General features: G+C 45.1%; 1 protein-coding gene across 1 annotated transcript in view; it reads left to right on the forward strand.

The window, feature by feature from the left end:
- Positions 1-1240: 1240 nt before the first annotated feature.
- Positions 1241-19439, forward strand: part of mmp28 (matrix metallopeptidase 28) — a 34538-nt gene continuing 16339 nt past the window's right edge. Inside the window, exons 1-3 of the mRNA XM_080772437.1 lie at positions 1241-1630; positions 9833-9909; positions 11904-12142. Of these exons, the coding sequence (XP_080628563.1) occupies positions 1481-1630; positions 9833-9909; positions 11904-12142 (466 nt within the window). The 5' untranslated portion in view covers positions 1241-1480. The remainder of the gene's footprint in view (positions 1631-9832; positions 9910-11903; positions 12143-19439) is intronic.

The raw sequence follows: 19439 nt of genomic DNA on the forward strand, positions 1-19439 counted from the left end.
CTTAAATATACAAAGAAATTGCTGAAATAATACATTTTACTTTCCCCAAAAAAATAACACGTCATGATGTGACTCGTAAGCTTGTAGATCTGCCATTCCTGATACGTTTGGATGTTTGAAAATGTGTTAACGTTGGTCAACATGGAAATGATTATGCAAAAGTCGTTGGCAATAAGCTCGTCTTGTCGGGTGGAAACCTCACGTCGACTTGCTTTCAGGATTCAAATTTAAAACAATCTTTCGTTTCGTGTGACGCACGGCTGTACTGTAGTATTATAACCAAGTAAAGGTGTTCAATTACGAAAACACAATTAGAATATTACGGTTTCAGCATTTGGAGAGTGGTCTTCTATGCAACTTTTGTATTGCTTAAACTACATTCTGACTGTTTGTTCAATGTAATTGTATTTGTGAATTATCTATCATTTAACACTACAAAAAGTACAAATATACAAGTATGTAAATGCAAGGCAAGGCAATGCTAAACCAAATGCCTGGGAGGTATCCTAATCGTAATGAACTGGCACTTATAGAAATGGAACAAGATTTGCACTTGTGAAGTGAAACTGTCCACACAGTCAAAGGTTCAGTTGCATCAGAGCTACAGCCGGCAGGCCTGGTGGTGGTGGTGAGTGAGCGAAAATAAAAGCCTGGGTACCGAGGCTTGAGTGAGTTGAGTCACCGTGCAAGGGAGGGAAATGCTTTGACTGCTGCTGTGTTTTTTGTTGTTAGTTTTGGTCAGTCTCTTGAATAGTTTACACCTGGAATGTCTTAGTGTTAGTGTAGTTTTAGTCTACTAAATATCAAGATTTCAGTCGACTATTAAATGTATTTTGGCCGGCCTTGATGGCGTTGTATTGGCTGATTTTACACTTTCCGATCTACAAGCTCACAACGTGTCGCAGCAACCAATTGTAAAAATGACTTGTACTGGATATCTTGTCCACTAGTCTCTTCCTAACCGTTTAGTCTAGTTTTTATTTTTTGACGAAATCGTCAGTATATTTAGTATTAGTTTTAGTCGTAGCTTAGTTTTTATTTATTTTCCATGTAGTTTTCGTCAGTGGAAAAAGGTAGTCGACGAAAACAACACTGCTCTCTGCTGGTATTTTGCCTTCAGCATTTCATGTAGTAGGCCAGCACAGATGTGGGCGGCGACGGCCCCACAAAACTCCCTCCCTCCACCACTAATGTAACTGGCTTGTCTCTAAGTTTCTCTCTATGTTGGGGTGGATATGGATGGAGAGGTGAGATGTCTCTCACTGCAGTGATCTTTATAGTGAAGGAACGGCTCTGCTGCTTTGACCACTTGGAAATTAATTAAAATAAATAATGGTACTAAGGCTATCGCTATATCCGCTCAGTTAATTAGCCTGTAGCCTTTAAATAAAGTAAAAATAAATAAAAGGTAGATCAGTGGAAGTTCTATCTGCGAATATCTGCGACGTGATGTGATGTTACTGTCGCACCACCACCAACCATGGAGCTCCATGGACCACCGGAGGACCGGCGGCGGCGGACCGGCGGTGACTGTAACTTCATCAGGCCGACATGGAGGTTGACTCTAGCGGCGTTGATCGTCCTGAAGTCGGCCGTGTGTTCACCGGTGGAGCGCAGCAGGGACCCTGAGGTAGCCTAATGTCAATATTCCCACCATATAAGGGTTTTAACTTGTTGATTCAATTGAACTGTCCACGCGACTAAAATGTTTGATATGGTGTTAAAACACCTGCATACATTTACAAGAAAGTCTACACAATTGGAGAATGTAGAATAATTTTATTTTATTTTTATAAACGTTTTGCCTGTTATAAAGCCTGGCTGCAACATCAATATATAGCGTGGAATTGTGGACAAAATCTTATAGGAAATCTTTAGTTTTCGCTTTTGGGTCTGAGAGGCTAAATGTCATCAAATGGTGGTCCTGGCTCAAATGGAGAATAAATGTGCCTTGACATGTGAATGAAAATGGTTGAAAACCACAGAATAAATGATAAATAGGCTATACCGGTATGCTAAACATCGATGCAGACAGACTGAGAAAGGTGATGGTTTCCTGTTTTGACTAATATAGTTGTGTATATTCGTACATCTCTTAATGTTTTGATGAATTGAACAAGGTGGACCCTCTTGTAAACAAGTGTAATGCTTTGTGTCGTCCACTCACAGTTGACAGGTTTTTTGTATTGAGTTACTCTAACTGTTAATAAATCAATCAAAACCAAACACTGTCATATTATGTAAAAATAGTAGGCTAGCTACTCAGGTTGGCTGCCTTTTGAAAACAATTGTTTAAAAGCTCAAGAGAGATTGATGATGCTTGGATATCTACGGTAGCCTACATATGGGTGACTATCAGATGTCCCCTTTTGCATGGAACAGTCCCTCATTTCCAGGACTTTGAAGGGGAACCACAAATTGAGACCCTGTCCCACATCATTGTGACTGGCAGGCATGGGTGTTCAAATGCCCTAATAGTTAGTTCCCCTAATAGTTGGATTAAGTTTGAGAGACTGTTGACCTTGCAATTATTCAGTTTGGCTGATTTGTGATTTATTATTATTACTAGAATTTCGCCCCCCTTCGGGGGGCTCAATCCTAGTGTCGTTGCAGCGCAATATGGGAAGAAGGAAATTGGGGGAATTGACAGACTCCACTTCATGTTTCAGCTGTGGTTTTAAACTCAGTAGTGTGCCCTGCACACAGCGCACACTCGCAATTGCAGCTGGAGGGCGACGCGACACACACACACACACACACACACACACACACACACACACAGAGCGATGTGTGGATAAATCACTGAGATTTGGGAAATGTGTTCAGAAGTACAACGATTAAGCACGCACAGGCAAATGTCAGAAGCATCTGTTTCGGTTTCCAAACAGGATGTTGTAAATGTGCTTATTAGACGGAGGCAGCGTGATGCTGGCATCTATTGTGATGCCAGCATCACCACATTTCACATAGAAATATAAGCACCCATTTACTCGCTTAGCGGAGACTGTGGGGTGGTAGAGGACATCTCCCCGGACGCGTGGGTATGTCCAGATAGTTGCCTCGCGGAGGCCTCTTTGTCCAGTGTCCATTCTGGGTCTGGAAACGGCACTTTTTTGAGTGTTGACCCCAATAGAAGGTCTGCTGGTCTGAATTTTACACCTCTCCCGCTTAGCGGAGACTGTGGGGTGGTAGAGGACATCTCCCCGGACGCGTGGGTATGTCCAGATAGTTGCCTGGCGGAGCCGTCTTTTGTCCAGTGTCCAGTCTGGGTCCGGAAACGGTAATTTATTTTGCATTGACCCCAGTAGAAGCTCTGCTGCTCTGAATTTTACACCTCTCTCGCTTAGCGGAGACTGTGGGGTGGTAGAGGACATCTCCCCGGACGCGTGGGTATGTCCAGATAGTTGCCTCGCGGAGGCCTCTTTGTCCAGTGTCCATTCTGGGTCTGGAAACGGCACTTTTTTGAGTGTTGACCCCAATAGAAGGTCTGCTGCTCTGAATTTTACACCTCTCCCGCTTAGCGGAGACTGTGGGGTGGTAGAGGACATCTCCCCGGACGCGTGGGTATGTCCAGATAGTTGCCTCGCGGAGGCCTCTTTGTCCAGTGTCCATTCTGGGTCCGGAAACGGTACATTTTTTTGCATTGACCCCAGTAGAAGCTCTGCTGCTGTGAATTTTACACCTCTCCCGCTTAGCGGAGACTGTGGGGTGGTAGAGGACATCTTCCCAAACGCGTGGGTATGTCCAGATAGTTGCCTGGCGGAGCCGTCTTTTGTCCAGTGTCCACTTTATAAAGTCCATGCACTCCAGTGAATAGCATTTATCCATTTAGATAACTTTTTTATGTTATTTAATTACTTATTTTTACACAGAAACATAATGTGTGTCTTTACAATAACTGTAATGTAATAATAATACTAATAATGTAATGTAAAAATTATTTAATTAACGAATTAAATAATCTTATTTTATTCTGAAAGCAACCGGATGTCTTAAATCTGCTAGCTGTCAGACCGGAAGTTCTAAATTTGCTCATAAGACGGAGCCTTAGACGGAGCCAACTGGCAGGCAGTGCGAGAGGCTGGTTACAGGATTCTATAGGTCAGCCGTTTTGGTGTGACACACACGGCTTCCACATTTAGCTTCATACTGGGTGAAAGTGTCCTTCCAAAAATTATTATTTCGCTCGAAATTCTTATTCACAATGACATCGAGTTGAGGTGTTTGTGTTTTAGGGTAATTGTTGCATAAGCGCTATTTCACACTATTTCTCCCTCCCCTCCCCTGTGTCTGAAGCAGCTAGCATGGAAGCTATATGGATTATGGAAGCTTTCCCTCCGATTGCACACAACCATGCCGTTATCCACGCGTCCATCCGATTGCTTTTAATGTAAATGTCCCATCCACTGAGCAATAGCGATATAAGCGCCTTATTCATTCATTCGATTCATTTGGGTGTGGGGCTGTGCAGTGCTGTGGGCAGCCTTTCTGACGGAGGCTCGGAGCTGCTGCTGCTGACGCTGTTCGAGTCGCATGGAGCAGTATAGAGTAGGCGTGGCGCAGCATTAGAAGGGCGCAGCAAATGCACGACATTGAGGGGTAGAAACCATCCCGGTCGCGTGGTTCATCTAACGCGTGTGTCACTGTGAAGGACTGGCCCCAATAAGTGAACGTAGTTGGCGTAGTAGACGCCAACATGACGATTCTGACGTAGGCTGGTGATGTTGAGCAACAATGGCGTGGTTGACAAAAGTAATATTTATTCAGTAATTAAGACATTTCTTTCAATGAAATGTAGCCTATATGTATTCTGGGAGTGTGCCGAATTTATTTTGCATATAGAGATGTGTGGTGAAAGTGTGGTTGGGTCGGAGAAAGCTGTTGGATAAACGGCCATGTGCTTATGTACCCCTGTCTATTAGGGTAGCAGGATTATTATGATTATTATTATTAGTATTGTTATTGTGATTATTACATGGATTATTGTTGTGATGTGAGCTTGTGGCTGACTCACTATCTAGAAAATAAAAACATGGCACTTCATTTAAAATAGGTTACAGACCCCTGTTATATGCGCTTGTTTTGGGATTATTTTGAAAGACCTATTTACTTGTTTCTATGAGACATGGCAACGCCAACAGCGCAGCGAAAGGCATCCACGTCTTTCTCTTGTGAAATGCTGAGATTAGAAACGACCATAATTATTTCATTTCTCAACCTTAAAAAAAAAATAAAGACATCTCCATAATCCTTGGGAAGTGTGTGTAGCAAAAGTAGTCGGCATTGTCATGGTTGAAAGTATTCATGCAACACTGACGCTGTAAGCTGTGTGATGCTAACGCGCTAACACCGTTAGCATGGTCTGTGTTGGTCAATGGAAAAAGGATAGATATGAAACTACTGGCCAAAGTGTCATACAAAACACAACACCTAAAATCGGAATGTGATGGTGACCTATTGAGCACAAACAGACAATCATGATTTGCTTGCTGGACCTATAATTAATTTATGTGCATTACATTTCCACCTCGCACATATAAATCAAAAGCAAGATGGATGCTAACGCGCTAACACCGTTAGCATGTTCTGTGTTGGTCGGAAAAAGGATAGATATGAAACTACTGGCCCAAATAAATGTCATAGAAAACACAACACCTAAAATCGGAATGTGATGGTGACCTATTGAGCACAAACAGACAATCATGATTTGCTTGCTGGACCTATAATTAATTTATGTGCATTACATTTCAACCTCGCACATATAAATCAAGCCACAGTGCAGTCAGAGAGTAGTTCACAGGTCACACACAGGAGCAGTGAAAGGGGGAGGGGCCTTCGGATGGCAGTGTAGAGTAGGCACGACATTGAGGGGTAGAAACCATCCCGGTCGCGTGGTTGATCTAACGCGTGTGTCACTGTGAAGGACTGGCCCCATTAAGTGAACGTAGTTGGCGTAGTAGACGCCAACATGACGATTCTGACGTAGGCTGTTGAGGTTGAGCAAGAATAGCGTGTTTCAGAAAAGTAATATTTAAACAGTAAAGAAGACATTTTTGGCGAATGCAATGTAGTCTATGTCTTTTGTGGGAGTGTGCAGGTTTTATTTTGCATAGAGAGATGTGTGGTGGAAGTGTGGCTTGGTCGGAGATAGAGCACGAATGAACGGCCAGGTGCTCATGCACCCCTGTCTATTAGGGTAGCAGGATTATTAGAGCGGGGCACTATGCAAGTTGCATGCCCCACCCAGTTAATATTATAATACATAAGCAATATATTATTACTTTTATGGAGTAATAATAATAAGTAATACATTCCTCTCCTGAGTAAAACTTTGACTTAATCATAATTTTTGATCAACCCTAGATGATAAATGATGCATGGGGCTGCTGCATCTCTGCAGCTAGATCTATTTTGACAGCAGTTGTATGTCATGCAAGTTGACTGGCGGCAGCTGATTCATAGAGAATAACAATTCTACCCCCAGAGGCAGATTTCTGGATAATGCTAGTAAAATGTATGGCATTGCCTGTGGATGTACCGGTATTACCGGTGGGCTGCGACCGTAGGGGGCCACTCAAATTACGATATGATTCTTTAATTTTTTTAAGATTGTTTTTTTGACAGGCAGGCAAAGTGAGTGACAAATAAACCCTCCTCTGTCTTGAATCCTTTTGCCAACATTCTTGTGAGAGCAACAAAGGGTTGTGTAGTTGTCTGTTGGTTTGGATCATTTATGTTGTTCTGTAAAAGTGGTGGTATTAGGGCTTGTTTGTTTGTTTGTTTGTGTGTGCCTCCGACGGAGCGGGCGGTAGAGTTTCTGCTATATCTGCGCGCTGGTTTTTTGTCCCAGTCCAGCCCTGGGCATTGCCCATACTAAAGCAAAGTTTAACAAACTGTCTAAAGTTCAACCCAGTTTTCTGAAGAAGTCTGCCTTATAGCCTTACATGTTTGGAATTTTACAACTGTATAGTTTGGGTTGAAGTGGTTTAATTTTGACTGCAGTTTTGCGGGGCACCGTCTTGCCTTTTATTGGCCAATCCTAAACGTAGGCTATGAAACCCCAAGCACATTTGTTTCTGCAATTAGGGACAAAAAACACAACAATTTGTTTATTCTCGAGTTGGAGCGTTGAGGTTTACACCTCATTTGCAAACGCTGTCGAGATTATACACACACAGCAAGCAACGATTAAGACACATACTGTACGTTATACTGTACATGGGATTGACATTTAATGCATGCCTTGCCTTTTCTCTGTGTGTCTCGAGGGCAAGAGCACGTCTTAGCCCCTGCATTCCCCCTCATATAATAGACATCTGTCATCGGTTGCGTTTTTAATTTCCAACACATCCTCACCATGCACCACATCTGTAATTGTTGCTGTTTGCAGCTGCCTGAACACGCATGCGGCTCAGCTGGAACAGGCCAAGAGGAGATCGAGGGATCGAGAGATTGTAGCCTTACTATGAAAAATTTAAAAAAAATTCCAACACGGTAATCTCAAAGCGTAAATGCCGCATCGACATTTGTAGTCATGTATGCAGTTTGGTTTGTTTCTTGGCTTACATTCAAGACATTTACCCAACGACTGGATGCATGCCTGCTTGTTGAGTAACAGCCCCAAGGGTCCTTCTTTATCTAATGTGTGTTGGGTGGTCCGGATTCTCCGGAACCACACGCACACACGCACATGCACACGTACGTACGTCTCTGTAACAAGAGCGAGTGACACATCGTGTCACTGACAGATGGCCCACAAAATGAAATGGAAAATGTATAGGTATACAATTTTCCCATTTTTTATGATTTTTCTTTTCCATTAAAAGCAGCCAGGGAGGTAAAGCATGCCATGCCATGCTTCCTTTCGGGATAGCCTAAAGGGACGTGATTTGTTCTAACAGAGCACCAACATTTTCTTTTGCTCTGTAATGTTCTTCAGCAGGCCATATGGGACACAAACGGATCCCCAAAGGGAGGTTTGAATTCTGAGCCTGTCAAGTCTTGTGGCTGCAAGGTTTTCTGTCTTGGGCCTGAACAGAAAACCTGGCTTTTTTTGTTTGTTTAGTAGTCATTTTTAAGGAAACACGTACAAGTTGTTAAACATAATAATAATGGTGCTTGCTCAAAGTGCTTTGCAATGGTCCATTCATTCATTCATGCATTGGAGCAATGGGAGCCGAGGTGAAGCAGCAAAGCGTCCTCACTTCCCACATTCACACGCCGACGGTGGCGACCACTGGACTGACTGGAGGCAATTAGGGGTTCAGACTAGAGTCTTGCTCAAGGGCACTTCCACACTAACAGCTGACATAAATCAGTAATCCCTTTGGCAGACAATACACCGCAAAACCAACCATGCAAATATGTCACAACACATCTTACAATAAATGCACCACATCTCTACATGTACGTCTTGTAATCCACGTAACTCGGGAACCGTTCGCCCCACCGACTTCAAATTTGACACACGCGTTCCACACCCCCACAGGGAGCGCAGTGCCCGGTGTCGAGTCTGTCGGATAGCCGGTTGTCCAGAACAAAGAGGCTCTGGTCAGGCTCTGCCAGTGGACCTAATGTATCTAAGTCCCCTCACCTGTAGAATTCACCTCCAGCCTATAGCTAAGCCCCTCCCCAAACTGCTATCGTCAATCACAGCTCAGCATAACATGGGTTAGACAAACCTCTACACCAATAGTTTTCCCATAATGATAAAACATTGTTTTAAAAGAGAAATGCAACGCACATATTCTTCCAGTGCATATGGCAGGCCTTGTTGACGGATTTGGAAGAGATTTTGAAGGTCCGGTTCCAAAAATGAACCAGTATTTAATGTGTAAAATCCGGCTGGAAGTGTCCAAGTGGGAGTGTCTAAGCCGGCTTTTACTGTAGGTGAATTGATTGCCATGGCAACCCCGCATAGATAATATCCATTGGGGGTAAAGTGTAGAAACTAACTTAAGACGTATATTCATAAATATGTGTGGCTCTTTCAAATTGTGCTTTTGCCATGATGCAATCAAATTATACAATCAACCATGATACAATCAAATTATATAGAATCAACCATGATACAATCAAATTATATAGAATCAACCATGATACAATCAAATTATATAGAATCAACCATGATACAATCAAATTATATAGAATCAACCATGATACAATCAAATGATACAATCTCAACCACGATACAATCAAATGCAATCCAGATATTAGTGATTGTTTAACCTTTAAGTGTATCCACTGGCTCCGATAGCTCCTGCTCCTTAACCACGCCAGCTGATCAACAAGCTCTATGCACGTCGCCGTGCAATGCGTTGTGAGCTTGTCGATCTGCTATTTTCTGCAATCTTTCCGTAGCACTTGCCTATAGAGCCTCAGCGACCGTACATGCAACACGCAAAGGCTCAAATGATGTCATTTAGATAGCATACTCTGTAGACATAGCATTCCATCGTGTATACTCTTAGTTTCATTGTCCAGATATTCCACTGTAGACGGATGGATCCTCTGGATTAACCCATTCTGACCTGAGATCAGATTCATACGAGGTTTCCACTGGACACACACTGGTCTGATTAACCCATTCTGACCTGAGATCAGATTCTAAAAAATGTCAGTCGTTCTTCGATTTTTCAAAAATAGCAGACCTACAAGCTCGTATCGCGCCACTCGGTGGCGCGATATGAGCTTGTAGATCTGCTATTTTTCAATAGCTAAAGCATAACATGATGCCAACACCAAAATGGGTGCCCGGTCAGAATGGGTTAAGAGCGTCTGATAATGAAATGCCCTATACATTTTAAATTAAATTGTTTTAAAATTATTGCAGGCTTTTCTGGAGAAGTACGGCTACCTGCATGAAGACCACCAGCTCCACAATGCAGTGGAGGTGCAGTCGGCTGTCAAGTAAGTGTTGTTCCCCCGACAGGAGTTCATACTTTTTTAGTTCTTTCTTTTTCTTTATCCCACGATTTTGCAGCCCATTTTCTTTCACCCAGTGTCAATTATCTAATGTAATCCTGGGCGCTACACTTCCTCTGCCAACCTGGGGGGGGGGGGGGGGGGTGGGGGCGGACTGACCTCATGCTTCCTTCTATGCACGAGGAGTCCAAGCTGCTTCTTTTCACCTGACAGGGGGGAGTTTCCCTGGTTGGACGTAGCGTGTGGAAGGAACACGTTATTCCGACCAGTTCCTTTCCCCTCCATCAGGCGCCCCCGGCTGGCCAGGGGGAGGTAGTTTTTGGGACCACGATTACTGCATGTTTTCGTGAGGGTATATACCTATACCCTAGGGGACACCGGGAGAACATAATGGTTTGATCATGACACAACCTTGTTCCATGTGACTCCCATTGGAATTTGGAAATGCATTGAGGCCGGCCAATGACACACAGAACACAAGTGGGTCTTATATAAAGGTGTGAGTGAGGCCTTTAGGGCTGAAAGGCTGTGGTTGGCTCCGATGGGCCCTGCAGCCTCTGGGGCTGAAAGGCTGTGGTTGGCTCCGATATGGGCCCTGCAGCCTCTGGGGCTGAAAGGCTGTGGTTGGCTCCAATATGGGCCCTGCAGCCTCTGGGGCTGAAAGGCTGTGGTTGGCTCCGATGGGCCCTGCAGCCTCTGGGGCTGAAAGGCTGTGGTTGGCTCCGATGGGCCCTGCAGCCTCTGGGGCTGAAAGGCTGTGGTTGGCTCCGATGGGCCCTGCAGCCTCTGGGGCTGAAAGGCTGTGGTTCATGGCTCTGATGGGCCCTGCAGCCTCTGGGGCTGAAAGGCTGTGGTTCATGGCTTCGATGGGCCCTGCAGCCTCTGGGGCTGAAAGGCTGTGGTTCATGGCTCCGATGGGCCCTGCAGCCTCTGGGGCTGAAAGGCTGTGGTTCATGGCTCCGATGGGCCCTGCAGCCTCTGGGGGGCTCCGATGGGCCCTGCAGCCTCTGGGGCTGAAAGGCTGTGGTTCATGGCTCCGATGGGCCCTGCAGCCTCTGGGGCTGAAAGGCTGTGGTTGGCTCCGATGGGCCCTGCAGCCTCTGGGGCTGAAAGGCTGTGGTTCATGGCTCCGATGGGCCCTGCAGCCTCTGGGGCTGAAAGGCTGTGGTTCATGGCTCCGATGGGCCCTGCAGCCTCTGGGGCTGAAAGGCTGTGGTTGGCTCCGATGGGCCCTGCAGCCTCTGGGGCTGAAAGGCTGTGGTTCATGGCTCTGATGGGCCCTGCAGCCTCTGGGGCTGAAAGGCAGCAGCATGCTATAGTCAGTAAAAACACAGCCTCACCTCCTGAACCCTCCCTGAACTGAGCAGGAATTCCAAGAACCTCCTCCCTTCGCCCTCTGGCCGCGGCGGCGGCATCAAGAACCTCGCCCTCCCTCTCGGCCGGCATGCTTCTGTTCTGTTATGTGGCCTTTAGAATAGTTTGAGAGATTAGATTGTGAAACAATGTGACTACTAAGCCTACTGTATATACCACTGTATATAGGCCCGTCGCAGTTATTATTACATAATCGCCTAATTTGCAAATTATAGTTGAGATAATCGCAAATTATTTGTTGCATGCATGATCTTCAATCGTCTTCAAACATTTGAAAAAAATATATATGATTAAATGTGTCAGTGATTTCTTTGTATTTATTATTTAAGGTTTATTTTGTCATATCTGCACCCTGTGCGTTTTTGTGATTACGACGCCTAAAAGGCAAACAGAAATACAAATGTAATGTTCCATTGTTCAAAAAAACAACACAATTAAATCGTTAATTGCAATTATTTGTGTCGTCAACTTTAATGTGTAATTGTGACAGTCCAACCGCTCTCCTGTGTGTGTGTGTGTTTTGTGTGTTTGTGCGTGCATGCATGCATGTGTGTGTGTGTGTGTGTGTGTGTGTGTGTGTGTGTGTGCGCGTGTGTGCGCCGCAGGGAGTTCCAGTTCCTGTCCCGCCTGCCCGTCACAGGGAGGCTGGACAGCGCCACCCTGAGGCAGATGGCGGAGCCGCGCTGCGGGGTGACGGACCAGGGCAGCCACCGGGGGTGGGCACGGCGGGTCAACGCCATCTTCACCGGGAGGAGGAGGGAGAGGGGGGCGACACCACCGCCCACTGCCACCGCCGCTGGCAGCGGCCTGCCGCGACTCCGCAAGAAACGATACACTCCACAAGGTAATGAGTGAATGTGTGTTTAGAAACGATACACTCCACAAGGTAATGAGTGAATGTGTGTTTAGAAACGATACACCCCACAAGGTAATGAGTGAATGTGTGTTTAGAAACGATACACCCCACAAGGTAATGAGTGAATGTGTGTTTAGAAACGATACACTCCACAAGGTAATGAGTGAATGTGTGTTTAGAAACGATACACTCCACAAGGTAATGAGTGAATGTGTGTTTGGAAACCATACACTCCACAAGGTAATGAGTGAATGTGTGTTTAGAAACCAAACACTCCACAACGGGGTTCTTGACATGTTGAGAACCTGCACTGACATAGAAACAGGGATTTAGAAGACGTTTGTAGAATCGACCTCAGGTCCAAATGGTATTTCCAATTTCCCAAAGCAAAGCAAAGTTACCATGTTTACCCAGGGTAACTGGACTAAGCTCAAGAACTTGTTCACAGCCAGGCCCTGCTCATAGAACATTTCATGGTAGGGGTTCAATGCCTTGCTCAAGGGCACTTCAGCGGTGGTAATTTTAACGTGCCGGTCCGGGGATACGAACTAGCGACCTTCCGATATCAAGACCGCTCCGCAAACCGTTCGGCCACCGCTGCCCCAATACTTTTTACTTCTGCTCCACTGCATCTCGGATCCAAATACTGTACTTTTACTCCACTACACTTATACAGTATATATTTACTGATATATGGACTGTCAGTTGCAAATTGCTGCTGGTTCCCACCCTGCCATTAACCTAATGCTATGTGCATAATATGGTCCATAGCGGTCGTCAGCGGACATCAACAGACAGCCGCTCGTCTTTGTGTCTCCGTACGGGCATGAGGCAAAGGAAATGCTCTGTTTTGGGCTAAATATTAATTTGGAGGATGCGGTTGAGTGTCTGTTGTGTGTGTTATGAGGATTTGTCAGGATATGTCTGTGTGCCCAAGTGGGTGTAGCTGCTGTGTACAGTGCGTGTATGAGGATTTATACACGCGCGTGTCCTTGTGGGTGTGTGTGTGTGTGTGTGTGTGTGTGTGTGTGTGTGTGTGTGTGTGGGTGTGTTGTGTGTGTTTTGTCTGTGTATCCTTGTTTCCTAGTGGGTGGAGCTGCTGTGTACGATTTTACAATGTAGGCATTTATCAGACGCTCTTAATCCAGTGCGACTTGGCCGACTTTACAGTAAGCAAGAACAACACATGGGAAATGCAACGTCGTTTTTTTGGGCCACCACGATGCTTTTCCAATGGGAGTCACATGGTTTGATCAAACATTTGTGTTCGATTGCTGATTGCTGGTGGTGTCCTGCCCCTCCCCCCCCTCATCAAACTAAAATGTTTGGTCAAACCATGTGACTTAGTTTGGGGCAGAGGTGGCCGAACGGTTTGCGGAGCGGTCTTGATATCGGAAGTTCGTATCCCCGGACCGGCACGTTAAAATTACCACCGTTGAAGTGCCCTTGGACAAGGCATTGAACCCCTACCATGAAATGTTCTATATGAGCAGGGCCTGGCTGTAAACAAGTTATTGAGCTTAGTCCAGTTACCCTGGGTAAACATAGTACCTTTCTTTCTTTCTTACTCCCATTGGAAAAGCATTGTGGTGGCCCAAAAAAAAACGGGAAGAAAAAGGACCAAACATTTGCTTGATTGGTGTTTGGACTATACATGTGAATGAGGCCTGAGGTCTACAGTTCTGATTGCAATGGGAAGTTATCATTCCATATAGTTTTGGTAGCCAGAAGGGAGAAGAAGTCTGGGAGGACTTTGAAGATACAGTATGCGACCAACGAAGGGCGAGGCTTATTGCTACCTCCCGTCGGGGGCAGTAAATGGTCGTAAAGTTACCTGGGAGTGTCCTCCACTGTCATAAAACTAAGCCCCTAATAGATCCCAGGGATATCATTAAGACTATTGTCGCATGCCGGCCCCCGTTTAACTCCCCCTAAAGCACTGTGTGTGTGACTGTGGACGGACGGCCTTTTGTATAGAAGCGCCCCGGAGCTAGTGGCGGAAAGTAACTGAGTGCATTTACTTAACCCCTTTTGGTGATATCATTATGTTATGCTTTAGCTATTGGAAAATAGCAGATCTACAAGCTCATAGCGCGCCACAGAGTGGCGCGCTATGAGCTTGTAGGTCTGCTATTTTTGAAAACGACTGACATAAAAATTGCTTTTTCCAGAAAACTGTCAGGATGTAGAAGACATTTATTAGAATCTGATCTCAGGTCAAAATGGGTTAATGGGTACAATTTTGAGTTATTTGTAGGCCTACTTTACTTGAGTATTTCCATGCAGTCTCCACCGCATCTCGGAGGCAAATATTGTACTTCTACTCCACTACATTTATTTGAAAACGTTAAGTTACTTTGTAGATTTCCATCATTGTTAGAAGATATGCAGTAGCCACTTCAGCCCTATATATACTGTACATTTTGGGCCATTTGAAAATAGCCGATCTACAAGCTTAAACGATTTGTATGCATTTGAACACGTGTGAAAGGGGACATTCTTCATGCATAAAAAATAATGCGATAATGAGTACTTTCGAAATTGTACTTTAAGTACATTTTGATACCTAATACATTTGCACTTTTAATTCCATCTTGAATGCCAGACTTTTACTTGGAATTGACGAATGAGTACCTTTTCCACCACTGCTGGCCTTACAGAGGGCTTTTCAACAACAGTTCTTAATAAGAACTTCTTATAGTTCTCTGCGTGTATTCCAAGAAATCGTATAGTTAAATATCGGATGCCAAATTATTTTAAAGACTACGGGGCATTGCTGTTTGGGTACCGACACACTGCGAAGACTCACATTCTTATACAGGAATAATTAGGATGGCAATTTTCCAAATCACTGCAATTTTCTGCCATGAGATATCCTAACAAAAGGCCGCGCAGAGCGGAGCATTAGCAAGGCCACTGCGTTTAACCCATTCTGGACGAGAACCCCTGTTGGTGTTTTAAGCATTATGTTATACTTTAGCTATTGAAAAATAGCACATCTACAAGCTCGATTGCCGCGCTACGAGCTTGGCGCTACGAGCTTGTAGGTCTGCTATCTTTGCGAAATCGTGAAAATGTCGCAAATCTTTGAATATATATTCTTTCAGAGCGAATGTTTTTTTAACTCAAATCTTTGCTTCTGGAAGGTCCCCTGGAACAACAATATTTTCAGCCGGCCAACTAAAGATATTTTTGGGGGTCCTTGACATGAAAAAGGTTGAGCACCACTGACATAGAAACATGAGGTTTTTCAGAAAACTGTGATCCTCAGGTCAAAATGGGTTAAGGTGGTTAAGAGTATTTAGGGGTACTTATAGGAGTGGTTAAATCTCTCACAGATTCCTTAAAGTGTCGTTAGGCACAAAGGTACTGCACCTCCCTGGGCCAAAGCTCCCTGATTGAATTGAAACGGAGATCGGAAAAAAAGTCTCTCGACAACGAGGTGACGTTGCAGCGGGACATCTCAATTGCGGCCGATAGCTTTTGTTTTGATTCGTTCGGGCCTTTTGGTCAACTATTTGAAAAAGCCACGTTTCTATATTCAAATATATATGTATTTGGCCGAAAATATGTTGTTCCAGGGACCCCCCAGCATATTGAATAAAAAATGTTCGCTCTGAAAGAATATATATTCAAAGATTTGCGCCACATTTCAACCATTTTTCAAAAAATAGTAGAAGCTAGTGCCGCGCTACGAGTGTAGGGTAGGGTTGGGTCAGACTTATACAAACAGAACTATTATCAGCTTGACCCAGAGTGCATACATAGTGTACATAGGTGACTGGTGAGTCACTCTTATATGCCTAAGCATATATAGTTGACACCTTTGGCCTCGATACCACGACCATCAACTGTTACTTTATCAGATAGACCTGACGTCTGTCTTCTTCACACAACGATACCACATGCGCGTGTCTCTGTGTGTGTGTGTGTGTGTGTGTGTGTGTGTGTGTGTGTGTGTGTGTGTGTGTGTGTGTGTGTGCGTGTGTGTGTGTGTGTGTGTGTGTGTGTGTGTGTGTGTGTGTGTGTGTGTGTGTGTGTGTGTGTGTGTGTGTGTGTGTGTGTGTGTGTGTGTGTGTGTGTGTGTGTGTGTGTGTGTGTGTGTGTGTGTGCGTGTGTGCTTGCGTGCGTGCGTGCGTGCGACACACTTCAGAACTATTCACCACCAGAGGTCCTTGAGGAGGTTCCAGGTGTGGTACCCCAAAAATGAGGGAGAGTTGGTGACATAATGGACAAATATTATATCTTTAACTCTTGAGAGTGTAAAATGAAACCAAATGGACCTGTATAAAGGGTCCATTTGGTTTCCAAACTGGTCCTGTGTGTGTGGGGGGGAGTTTAGGCCTGTCACAAAGATGCAAAATGATATTATACTATATAAATGATTGACTTTTTTACCACTTAAATGGTATACAATGTAACGGTTTAGGCTACAAAAAAAAGTATCGTCGTACATCATCATTACATAAAATAAACACTATGCCACTGTGCCGACACTATGACGTAAAATTCTCCATTCATTGTCAATGGGAATTTATTATGTTTGTGTAGGACAGACGTCTACACTAATAGCTGAATATATACAGGAGGGGCTCTAGCGCCCCTCATAAACCCACAGAGACAGACTTGACCACGTTTTTATTTATCTTTGTTTTGTGTCTTCTAAATGCTCGTAGATGTTTTCTGTGTGGTTGTATATTATGTATGTTTGGCCTGTTCCAATATCTCACGTGCACTGTGCATGTGTTTCTTTTCTCTCTCGATCTCCCCAAGAAGTCATGGACCTTTACGCTTTTCAACTTGCTGCTTGCTCTCTCTCTCTCTCTCTCTCTCTCTCTCTCTCTCTCTCTCTCTCTCTCTCTCTCTCTCTCTCTCTTTCTCTCTCTCTCCTGTTTGAATACAAATTTTATGAAAAAATTGATGAATTGGAGGTTTGGGAGACTATGGGCCGATTCATACTCCTATTTTACCGCTGTTTCGGCGCTGTAGTGCCGAAATGATTTCGGCTCGTCAGAAATTTTCAGTAGCACCGAAGAGCCGACTTTACGACGGTACTGCCCCCCCGAACCTCAAATGACGTCACATTGTAGGCTCTACAGCGCCGAACCGACTTTTATTCGGCTCTAAAATAGGAGTATGAATCGGCCCTAAGAAGGTGTGCTTTTTTCTGTAAATGATGAGGGAGTCACTTTTGTAAATTAATAGCTCTAAAAATCGGAGAAAAAAAAGGGGTAAGGTCCTATTGTAATTTGTTATTGTATTTGGAAGAATGTAAACTATTTCAAGAATAAAGAAGTTGTTAAAAGTCAAAGTCCCTCTCCCCTCTCTCTCTCTCTCTCTCTCTCTCCCTCTCTCTCTCTCTCCAGTCATTTCTGTGGGAGTCATTCAGCGTGTAGAGACAGTGTGTATAGTGTCTGCATTCCTCGCTGTCACTGCAGAGATAGTCTCACGTATTGGGAATGTAGCAAACAGTAGACCATGCATGTGTTCTGCCGCGTGTCAGTACCTGATGTGTTCCATCTGCTACCTGGGTAAACAAACCCGTCTGTCTGTCTGTCTGTCTGTCTGTCTGTCTGTCTGTCTGTCTGTCTGTCTGTCTGTCTGTCTGTCTGTCTGTCTGTCTGTCTGTCTGTCTGTCTGTCTGTCTGTCTGTCTGTCTGTCTGTCTGTCTGTCTGTCTGTCTGTCTGTCTGTCTGTCTGTCTGTCTGTCTGTCTGTCTGTCTGTCTGTCTGTCTGTCTGTCTGTCTGTCTGTCTGTCTGTCTGTCTGTCTGTCTGTCTGTCTGTCTGTCTGTCTGTCTGTCTGTCTGTCTGTCTGTCTGTCTGTCTGTCTGTCTGTCTGTCTGTCTGTCTGTCTGTCTGTCTGTCTGTCTGTCTGTCTGTCTGTCTGTCTGTCTGTCTGTCTGTCTGTCTGTCTGTCTGTCTGTCTGTCTGTCTGTCTGTCTGTCTGTCTGTCTGTCTGTCTGTCTGTCTGTCTGTCTGTCTGTCTGTCTGTCTGTCTGTCTGTCTGTCTGTCTGTCTGTCTGTCTGTCTGTCTGTCTGTCTGTCTGTCTGTCTGTCTGTCTGTCTGTCTGTCTGTCTGTCTGTCTGTCTGTCTGTCTGTCTGTCTGTCTGTCTGTCTGTCTGTCTGTCTGTCTGTCTGTCTGTCTGTCTGTCTGTCTGTCTGTCTGTCTGTCTGTCTGTCTGTCTGTCTGTCTGTCTGTCTGTCTGTCTGTCTGTCTGTCTGTCTGTCTGTCTGTCTGTCTGTCTGTCTGTCTGTCTGTCTGTCTGTCTGTCTGTCTGTCTGTCTGTCTGTCTGTCTGTCTGTCTGTCTGTCTGTCTGTCTGTCTGTCTGTCTGTCTGTCTGTCTGTCTGTCTGTCTGTCTGTCTGTCTGTCTGTCTGTCTGTCTGTCTGTCTGTCTGTCTGTCTGTCTGTCTGTCTGTCTGTCTGTCTGTCTGTCTGTCTGTCTGTCTGTCTGTCTGTCTGTCTGTCTGTCTGTCTGTCTGTCTGTCTGTCTGTCTGTCTGTCTGTCTGTCTGTCTGTCTGTCTGTCTGTCTGTCTGTCTGTCTGTCTGTCTGTCTGTCTGTCTGTCTGTCTGTCTGTCTGTCTGTCTGTCTGTCTGTCTGTCTGTCTGTCTGTCTGTCTGTCTGTCTGTCTGGACTGGCTGACGTATCTATCTGTCTCTGTGGCCAGTGACTGTTCGCTTTACAGACGCTGAGCCAGAAGGCAAAAAGTGTTCTGTCTATACCGAGCAATCTTCCTTCCTATATATACCCTCACCTATGGTCGTGAAGTTTGGCGTCATGGCCGAAAGAATAAGGTCGCGGATACAAGACGGGTGGCTGGCATCTCCCTTAGAGATAGGGGTGAGAAGTTCAGTCACGCGAGAGAGACTAGTAATAGTAGTTTGCTGCTTCTCCTCCTGGAAAGGAGCCAGCTTAGGTGTTTCGGGCATCTGGTTAGGATGCCTCTCGGTCGTCTCCCTATAGGGAGGTCCTCGATGCACGTCCCACTGGGAGGAGACCCCCGGATGAGGTTTATGTCTGGGTTAGGGTCCCCAGAGATTGAAGTCACTAATGTTGCTCTGGAGAGGGAAGTCTGGAGCTCTCTCTGGTGGAGCTGTTGCCCCCTTGCGACCCAACTACAGATAAGCGGTGGAAGATAGATGGATGGATGACTGACTGACTAGCTAATTGGCTAGCTGAATAACTGACTGACTGGATGCACTGCTACTGTCTGGCTATGGGTTTAGGATCCGGTTCGGGAGCGGATGGTGACTTCCGTCCTGTTGTAGTCAATGATTTGTA

This window comes from Protomyctophum bolini (assembly GCF_963924005.1).
Source record: "Protomyctophum bolini genome assembly, chromosome: 9".
Taxonomy (NCBI): domain Eukaryota; kingdom Metazoa; phylum Chordata; class Actinopteri; order Myctophiformes; family Myctophidae; genus Protomyctophum; species Protomyctophum bolini.